General features: G+C 33.4%; 1 protein-coding gene across 1 annotated transcript; it reads left to right on the top strand.

Annotated features, from left to right (window-relative positions):
• The first annotated feature begins 441 nt into the window (after window positions 1-441).
• Window positions 442-8,565, top strand: LOC120199218. The gene is made up of 3 exons (XM_039200379.1): window positions 442-640; window positions 895-1,092; window positions 8,276-8,565. Exons 1-3 carry the CDS (start codon window positions 442-444, stop codon window positions 8,563-8,565), a joined length of 687 nt encoding a protein of 228 aa, XP_039056310.1.
• The last annotated feature ends 1,982 nt before the right edge of the window (window positions 8,566-10,547 follow it).

The following is a 10,547-nucleotide window of genomic DNA, read 5'->3' as shown; positions in this document are numbered from 1 at the left end:
AGAAAGATATTCCAAAGACAACTTTCAAAATATGGTATGGTCACTACAAGTTCGTAGTGATGTCGTTTGTTTTGACCAATGCTCCGGCAGCATTCATGGATTTGATGAACTGAGTATTTCAGCCTTACTTGGATCAGTTTGTGGTGGTATTTATTGATGACATTCTGGTTTACTCGAGTACAAATAAAGAGCATGATGCTCACCTTCGTACGGTGCTCGAGATCCTTAAGGAGAAAAAATTATATGCCAAGCTATCAAAGTGTGAGTTTTGGCTGTCAGAAGTTGTTTTTCTTGGTCATGTGGCCTCGAAAAAAGGCATATGGGTTGATCCTAAGAAAGTTCAGGCGATAACAAAGTGGAAATCCCTAATGAATGCTGCAGAGATTTGAAGCTTCGTAGGATTTGTTGGTTATTATCGAAGGTTTGTGAAGAAATTTTTCGATGATTTCTTCTCTGTTGACCAAGCTCTTGAAAAAATATGTTCCATTTATTTGGACCGAGAAATGCCAAGAGAGTTTTGAAACTCTAAAGAAGATTTTAACGGGAGCACCAGTGCTGGTACAACCAGAATCTGTTAAAGAGTATGCGTTATATAGCGATGCACCTCATAATAGTTTAGGTTGTGTACTTATGCAAGAAGGTAAAGTTGTAGCTTATTCTTCCTAAAAACTAAAGACGCGTGAGAAAAATTATCCTACACATGATCTTAAGTTGGAAGCAATTCTATTTGCACTAAAGATTTAGCATAATTATTTTTACAATGAGTGGTGCTACATCTACACGGATCATAAAAAAGTGTAAAGTTTATGTTGCTTCAAAAATGGCTAAACTTGAGATAGAGAAGATGGATAGAACTCTTGAAGGATTATGATTTGCTCATTGATTATCATCCAGGGAAGGAAAATGTAGTAGCAGATGCACTTACTAGGAAGACTTTTACAGCTTTGCGAACTTTAAACGTGTGTTTATCTTTAAAGGAAAATGACGCTCTGCTGGTTGAATTAAGGATAAAGTCGATGCTTCTAGATCGGATAAAAGAGATAGAAAAGAAAGACGGGAGATGCTTGGAAAGGATTTCACAAGTGGAAAAAGGTGAGACTAAAGACTTTGAAGTCAAGTCTGATGGATGTTTTCATTACCGAGAAAGAATATGCATTTCGCATGATGATGAGTTGAAGAAAGACATTATTTCTAAAACACATTATAGTTCACTAACTATGCACCCATTCTGGAACAACATATATCAGGATTTAAAGAATTGATTGTGGTGGCCTGGCATGAAAAGAGCTATCACTAAGTTTGTTGCTATATGTCTGACATGTCAACAAGTAAAAGCTGAACATCAAGTACCTTCAGGATTGTTGCAACCGATTTCAATTCCATAGTGTAAGTGGGAAAGAGTCGCTATGCATTTTTTTATAGGGTTACCTTTGGCACCAAATAAAAATGATTCCATTTTGGTGATAGTTGATGGGTTAACTAAGTCGGCATAATTCATTCCAGTGTGAATGAACTATTCATTATATAAGTATGCAGAGTTGTATATAAAAGAGATAGTTCGACTGCATGGAGTGCCAGTATTTATAGTATCTGACAGGGATCCAAGGTTCACATCAAGATTTTGGAATTCTTTGCATAAAGCATTAGGTACTCGATTGAATTTCAGTACGACCTTTCATCCACAGACGGATGGTCAGTCAAAGCGGAGTATCTATATATTAGAGGATATGCTGAGGGCATGTTTGATTGAGTTCATGGGATCGTGGGAAAAGTATTTTCCTTTAGAAGAATTCTCCTACATAATAGTTATCAATCGAGCATCAAGATGGCTCCGTACGAAGCTTTATATGGAAGAAAGTGTCGAACACCATTAAATTGGTTCGAGTTAAAAGATCGGGATCTTATTAGCCCTAATTTATTGAAGGCGATCAAGGATAAAGTGAGGATAATTCAAGATAATCTCAAGATAGCATCTGATAGACAGAAGTCTTATGCAAACTTGAAGCGAAAAAATATTATATTCCATTAAGGTGATAAAGTCTTTCTTAAAGTATCACATTGGAAAAAGATAATGTGTTTTGGGCTCAAAAAAAATTAAGTCCAAGATTCATTGGAACTTATGAGATCTTAAAGAGAGTTCGACTGGTGGCCTACGAGTTAGCATTACCTTCAGAGTTAGACAACGTTCATAATGTTTTTCATGTGTCGATGCTTAGAAAGATTCGATCAAATCCTTCACATGTTATTACACCAAAGAAAATTGAGATCCAGCCAGAATTGACTAATGAAAATGAACCAGTACAAATTTTGGCTCGAAAAATCAAAGAAATTCATAGCAAGATGATTCCTCTAGTTAAAGTGCTTTGGCAAAATCATAAAGTCGAGGAAGCTACTTAGGAAAGAAATGAGGACTTGAGGAAGCAATATCCACACCTCTTCACATCAGGTACGTCTTAAAATTTGATGACAAATTTTCTTAAAGGGGAAGAATTTTAATAACCCAAAATTTTGGTTAGTGACCAAAATGTAAATTTTAAAAGTTTAGTAGTCAAAGTAGAAAATTAAGAAAAATATAGGGACCTAAGTTGTAATTTTCCCAAAAAGAATTTTTATTCCATAAATGTATAGTTTACTCTTGAAATTGGGGTTTTATTGAAATCATATTCTTGATCTGGAAATTGTGTTAAAAACTAGGAAGTGTTAGAGTTCGGTAAAAATTCGGTAAATCAGATCTAATAGAAATTTTGGAAAAAAATGAAGGATAATAAATTAGGCTTAAAAATATTATTTCCAAATTTTAGAATGATGGAAAATAATATAAACCATTGGATTTGAAGATTTAATTCCATGTTAAATCTGGATCGTTAGATTAAAGTCACAAGATTGTAATTTTTAGAAAGTTGCATGGGGAAAATGGTAAAGTGGGAAATATTTTGTTCATCTTTGACTTTTGGAAGATGATAAGGTTGATGTGACTTGGTTTGATGGTAAATATGGAGTTTCATTAAGGGTAAATTAGTTTTTTTCCCAATTAAATGAATAAAATATTCATTTTAAATTAAAGGTAAATTAACATGAAATTTATCTAAAATTTCATGAAACCTTGTTCATATTTTCTTCGTCAAGCTGTGAACTTCTCCAAGGGTGAGAGAAAGTTTATTTTCAATTTTTTAGCAATTTCCTTTGGATTTTGGGTTATGCCATAAGATAAAAAATTGTTCAACGCGAAAAAATGTTATCTTTTGGAACCATTTGTTCTTATTAATCTTGCTTGATTTCAAAGATCTCAAATTCTAGGGTTTATGTTCATATTAGGGTTTATGGAATTGATAATGAATCTTGATGTTTTGAGATTGTAGATTCATTTTCAAGCTTATTTGATGATTTAAACATGTTAAATCTTCCTAGAAATGTTTCCTTAAGATTCAACCAAACTATTAAGTTGAGGAACTTTATGTTTTGATGAAATTTGATTAGGGATTTGATTTTAGAGACATTGTAAGGTTGGATGGAGGTTGATTTCATGCTTGAATCGAACCAAAATCGAGTAAAATCATGAAAAAACTAATCTAGGAACTTTGTAACTTTAGGCCATCGCTTAATTTGGGGACCATTTGGTAATTTTCAAAAGTTAGGGGACCAAATTGATAATTTTAAAAAAATCATGGGTTGTTGTGTAATTGTTCTATAGTTGATGTGTTGTACTAAAATTGTTGTTTATGAATTGAAATGAGAGTTATGATGTGAAATTGGATCATTATAGAAATTTGGAAAGTTTAGTGATTTATATGTAATATTTGAAAATTTTGGAGTGTTTAAATGTAATTATACCTTTGTAAATGTACTTGGGTGGTAATTATTTCAATGTTGGAATTTTTGTATTGCAACTTTAAGTAATAAACTGGTGAATGACCATTTTATATAAGCTGCAAAAGTTGGTTGCATAACTAGAAGAATTAATAAGTGTTGAAATATTTTGATAGTGAATAAGTTTCAAGTATGATTATGGATTTTATTTTGGAAATGTATTAATGTTAGTACAATACTAACATATGTATTGATATAATTTGTGACTTTGTACATATCGTGACTGATTTTGTGTTCGAAACTAATCGTTTATAAAAGGTACAAGTTAGAAGCTTAGTGGGGCTAATATTTTGCTATATAAAGTGTCAAGGTGAGTACAATACTAACATATGTATCAATATAATTTGTAACTTTGTACATATCGCGACTTGTTTCGTGTTCGGAACTAATCGTTTATAAAAAGGAACAAGTTAGAAGCTTAGTGGAGCTAATATTTTTTTATATATTTATAAAGTGTCAAGATGAGTGCAATGCAATCATGATATTATACATGGATGTTGTATACATCAGTAGAAAGACTTGCGATGAGACTACCTTATTTTTTATTATTATTAGCATGAAATTTTATGTCATTCATCATTTTATTGACATATCCTAAAAATGTCAAGATTGAAAATATAATGCATTGGTTACTCATATTGTAATGATATGCTATGGATGGTAATTCGGGTATGAACTGCCCATCGCTAAAACCATATCGATATACGTTGCCATCGATGACTTAATTCATGACTAGATGCCCAAGTATGTTAGTCTAGCAGCTACAAATTTAAGTAGTACTAGAGTGTCTAGTGAAGACACATAGAACAAGTCAGGTGGGCAAGGCCCGACCTCAGCACTACGGTGCATTATTAGGTGAGCAAGGCTCGACCTCAGCATTATTGTGCTATATTTGACTCCTACACCGGGTTCCTCATGGATTAATAATAATTTGGGCTATACTTATTGGTGAAATTGATTATACTTATATCATTGTCATGTTAATTATAGTGAATTATTGAACATGCAGGTAAGATGATCTTAGTGCGTTGGAAAGCAATTACATTTAATGAGTTGTATTGCACTGTTTATTATTTTAATTACCTCACTAAGTATATACTTAGTGTGTGATGGTTTCCACGTATGGTTAAAGATCAGAATAGAAGTAAGGAGTATTGAGCAACACCGAGCATCGAGTAGTATATTAACAAGTATTACTTTTATAAGACATTTTTTATGTGATTTTGACTTAGTTAGTGGCATGTACTTATGAATATTATAGGTTCTTTGTTGAACTATTTTGGAACTAGTTTATAATGGCTAAACTAAATTGTTTTACTCTATTTCATCATGGATAATATTAACTAGTATTACTTTTATAAATGGACGTATTTGATATTAATATGTGTTTTAAATATCATTGATAATTTTATGCGATTTAATATTTTATATTTTTAATTACAATTTGGAGAAAATAAATTTTAAATCACTTTTGAGTTGAGAAATGTTTTAAGTAATTCATGTGACATCTATAACGTATTGGCATTAGTATATAGGTCGTAGATGTTACACTTATTGGTATCATAGCTATAAGTTTAGTCGTTTCTAGACATGGAATTAGTCTATATCAAGCTAAGAATGTATACATGACACTAGGATGCAAAATTTAACTTTTAATTGTATATATGTTGTGACACTTATTATTTAGTAAATTTACTCCTTACTAATGATAGATGATTTTAACTATGTTCAGATATCGGATCATCAGGAATCTAGTAGGACAGCTGAGCATGTAACTCTTACACAAAGTGGGAGTAATGAGGTGAACCAAAATCCACCTCTTGCTCAGCCTCATGTATAGCCGCCTAATATGAATCAGCAGGAGGATATGCATGTTCAAGATTGGGGGTTGTTCTTGTAAGCTTTGGATAACATTATTAATCGTCGGGTACAAGTATCGGTTATAAAAGAATTGAGGAAAATGAGAGCACCTAAATTTTGAGGTGGTACAGATGTTGATCTAATGGTCGTCGATTACTGATTGAATGATGTTAAGAACATATTGAATAGAATTCCTTGTGATGATCAAGAAAGCTGGAAGGAGTGGTGTCTCTACTGATGGAACAAACTGATGTGTGGTGGAATACAATCGCAGTACGAGTCAGTAGTAGAAACGTTATGCCTCCTCAGCATTTTCCAACAAAAATGGATTTTCTAGAGGCGAAAAAGTTGACCTTGAAGATCTGGAGGAGAAAAAGGCTCAGACAACCAAAAGGTTTGGAAACTCTTACTCTGAACCATTTTCCAAACGCAACAAGGGTCAGTAGCAGAAACATATAGCTTTGGAAGATATTAAAGGTTTGGGATCTCTTCCTAAACCAGAATGTGAGTATTGTGGAAATAATCATTTCGATCAGTGTCGGTTCATGGAAGGAAAATGTTATCATTGCAAGCAAGCTGGACATTATAGAAATAAATGTCCAGAACTTTATCCAGACCAGTCAGTAGCAGTACCATAGTGAGGTGGTTATAAAAAGGATAGAAACCAGGAACATTCAAGGTTGTATCAAATCGTAAACGCATGGCTATTTCTCGAGTTTATCATATCAAGACTGATGATGATCGAGATGCTCTAGAAATTATCGCAAGTACCTTTTATCTCTTTGATGAACCTGTTTTTGTGTTGATAGATCCTGGTTCTACTTACTCTTACATTAGCGTAAGGCTAGTTAGAGATAGGGGAATTTCTTTATAACCTATTTCTAGTGATATTGTGGCAATCAATCCGTTGGGCCATAGTGTGAGGATTCGTTGGATATATAAGAATTGTCTGATAAAGATACAGAAGGTAGATTTTCATGCAAATCTATTGGAATTACCTTTTGAGGAGTTTGGAATAATCTTAGGCATGGATTGGTTATCTTCCTACTATGGCTTGGTAGATTTTCGTTTATAGAGATTTTTTTAAAGGATGCAAAAGGTTCACAGATAATATTTGTTTGAGAATGGGTGAATGCCTTATCTAATGTGATTTCAGAATTTACTGTTAAGAAATTGTTGTCACAAGGATGTCAAGCAATTTTAGTGAATGTGGTGGATACAAGAGGTGCGAAAGTTAAGTTGGAAGACATTCCAACAGTGTGATAGTATCCAGAGGTGTTTCCTGATGAATTACATGGATTACCACCTGATAAAGAAGTGGAGTTTGGTATTGATGTATTTCCAGGTACATCGCCTATTTCGATGGCTCCTTATCGAATGGCCCCAAAATAATTAAGGGAATTAAAGTCTCAATTACAAGAAATTTTAGATTGAGGATTCATTAGATCGAGTTTTTCACCTTGAGGAGCACTGATGTTGTTTGTGAAAAAGAAAGACGGATCCATACGATTATGTATAGATAATCGTCAGTTAAACAAAGTAATTATGAAGAACAAATATCCTTTTCCGAGGATTAATGACTTGTTTAACCAGTTTAAAGGAGTAGCAGTTTTCTCTAAGATTGATCTTCAATCGGAATATCATAAATTAAAGATTAAGGACAAAGATATTCCGAAGACAACTTTCAAAATATGGTATGGGCACTACAAGTTTATGGTGATGCCATTCGTTTTGACCAATGCTCCGGTAGCATTCATGGATTTGATGAACTGAGTATTTCAGCCTTACTTGGATCAGTTCATGATGGTATTTATTGATGACATTCTGGTTTACTCAAGGATAAATAAAGAGCATGATGCTCACCTTCGTACGGTGCTCGAGATCCTTAAGGAGAAAAAATTATATGCCAAGCTATCAATGTGTGAGTTTTGGCTGTCAGAATTTTCTTTTCTTGGTCATGTGGTCTCGGCAGAAGGCATGAGGGTTGATCCTAAGAAAGTTCAGGCGATAGTGGAGTGGAAACCCCCAAAGAATATTGCATAGATTTGAAGCTTCTTAGGATTTTCTGGTTATTATCGAAGGTTTGTGAAGAACTTTTCGATGATTACTTCTCTGTTGACCGAGATCTTGAGAAAACATGTTCCATTTAGTTGTTCCAAGAAATGCCAAGAGAGTTTTGAAACTCTAAAGAAGATTTTAACGGAAACACCAGTGCTGGTACAACCAGAATCTGTTAAAGAGTATGCGTTATATAGCGATACATCTCATAATGGTTTAGGTTGTGTACTTATGCAAGAAGGTAAAGTTGTAGATTATGCTTCCCGATAACTAAAGACGCACGAGATAAATTATCCCACACTTGATCTTGAGTTGGAAGCAGTTGTATTTGCACTAAAGATTTAGCATTATTATGTAAAGTGAGTGGTGCTAGATCTACACGGATTATAAAAAAGTGTAAAGTATTTGTTGACTCGAGAGCTGAACTTGAGGTAGAGAAGATGGATAGAACTCTTGAAGGATTATGATTTGGTAATTTATTATCAACCAGGGAAGGAAAATGTAGTAGTAGATGCACCTAGTCGAAAGACTTTTGTAGCTTTACAAACTTTAAACGCGTGTTTATCTTTAAAGGAAAATGGCGCACTATTGGTTGAATTAAGAATAAATCTGATGCTTCTAGATCGGATAAAAGAAAGACGGGAGATGCTTGGAAAGGATTACACAAGTGGAAACGGTGAGACTAAAGACTTAGAAGTCAAGTCTGATGGTTGTTTACATTACCGAGGAAGAATATGCATTCTGCATGATGATGAGTTGAAGAAATACATCATTTCTTAAGCACATTATAGTTCACTGACTATGCACCCAGGCGGGAACAAGATATATCAGAATTTAAAGAATCGATTTTGATGGCCTGGCATGAAAAGAGCTATCACTGAGTTTGTTGCTACATGCCTTATTTGTCAACAAGTAAAAGCTGAACATCAAGTACCTTCAGGATTGTTGCAACAGATTTTAATTCCATAGTGGAAGTGGGAAAGAGTCACTATGTATTTTGTTATAGGGTTACCTTTGACACCAAATAAGAATGATTCCATTTGGGTGATAGTTGGTGGGTTAACTAAGTCGGCACATTTCATTCCAGTGTGAATGAACTATTCATTAGATAAGTATGCATAGTTGTATATAAAGAGATAGTTTGACTGCATGGAGTGCCAGTTTTGATAGTATCTGACAGGGATCCAAGGTTCACATCAATATTTTGGAATTCTTTGCATAAAACATTGTGTACTCGATTGAATTTCAATACGGCCTTTCATCCACAGACGGATGGTCAGTCAGAGCAGACTATCCAGATATTAGAGGATATGATGAGGCAAGTGTGATTGAATTCAAGGGATCGTGGGAAAAGTATTTTCCTTTATAAGAATATTCCTATAACAACAGTTGTGAATCGAGCATCAAGATGGCTCCGTACGAAGCTTTATATAGAAGAAAGTGTTGAACACCATTAAATTGGTTCGAGTTAAAAGATCGGGATCTTATTAGCCCTAATTTATTGAAGGAAGTCAAGGATAAAGTGAGGATAATTCAAGATAATCTCAAGATAGCATCTGATCGACAGAAGTCTTATGCAAACTTGAAGCGAAAAAATATTGAATTCCATGAAGGTGATAAAGTCTTTTTTAAAGTATCACATTGGAAAAAGATATTGCGTTTTGGGCTCAAAGAAAAATTTAGTCCAAGATTCATTGGACGTTATGAGATCTTAAAGAGAGTCAGCCCGGTGGCCTACCAGTTAGTATTACCTTCAGAGTTAGACAAAGTTCATAATGTTTTTCATGTGTCGATGCTTAGAAAGTATCGATCGAATCCTTCACATGTGATTACACTAGAGGAAATTGAGATCCAACCATAATTGACTTACGAAGATAAACCAGTACAGATTTTGGCTCAAGAAATAAAAAAAAATACATTTCAAGACAATTCCTCTAGTTAAAGTGCTTTGGCGAAATCATAAACTCGATGAAGCTACTTGAGAAAGAAAAAAGGACTTGAGGAATCAATATCCACACCTCTTCACAACAGGTGCGTCTTAAAATTTGAGGACAAATTTTCTTAATGGGAAGTATTTTAATACCCCAAAATTATGGTTAGTGACCAAAATGTAAATTTTAAAAGTCTATGGCCAAAGTAGAAAATTAAGAAAACTTTAAGGACTTAAGTGGTAATTTCCAAAAAAGAATTTTTATTCCATAAATGTATAGTTTACTCTTGAAATTGGGGTTTTATTGAAATAATATTCTTGATCTGGAAATTGTGTTAAAAACTAAGAAGTGTTAAAGTTCGGTAAAAATTCGGTAAATCGTATCTAATAGAAATTTTGGAAAAATTGAAGGATGATAAATTAGGCTTAAAAATATTATTTCCACATTTTATAATGATGGAAAATAATATAAACAATTGGATTTGAAGATTTAATTCCATGTTAAATCTAGATCGTTGGATTAAAGTGACAATATTGTAATTTTTAGAAAGTTGCATGGGGAAAATGGGGAAAATGGTAAAGTGGGAAATATTTTGTTCATCTTTGACTTTTGGAAGATTATAAGTTGATGTAACTTGCTTTGATGGTAAATATGAAGTTTTATTAAGGGTAAATTAGTTTTTTTCCAATTAAATGAATAAAATATTCATTTAAGTTTATATTAAAGTAAATTAACATGAAATTTATCTAAAATTTCATGAAACCTTGTTCATATTTTCTCTGTCAAGCTGTGAACTCCTCCAAAGGTGAGAGAAAGTTTATTTTCAATTTT

This window comes from Hibiscus syriacus, unplaced genomic scaffold (assembly GCF_006381635.1).
Source record: "Hibiscus syriacus cultivar Baekdansim isolate YM2019G1 unplaced genomic scaffold, ASM638163v2 tig00005406_pilon, whole genome shotgun sequence".
NCBI lineage: Eukaryota > Viridiplantae > Streptophyta > Magnoliopsida > Malvales > Malvaceae > Hibiscus > Hibiscus syriacus.
Note: the sequence above shows the minus strand (reverse complement) of the source record. Positions and strands in the feature narration are given on the sequence as shown.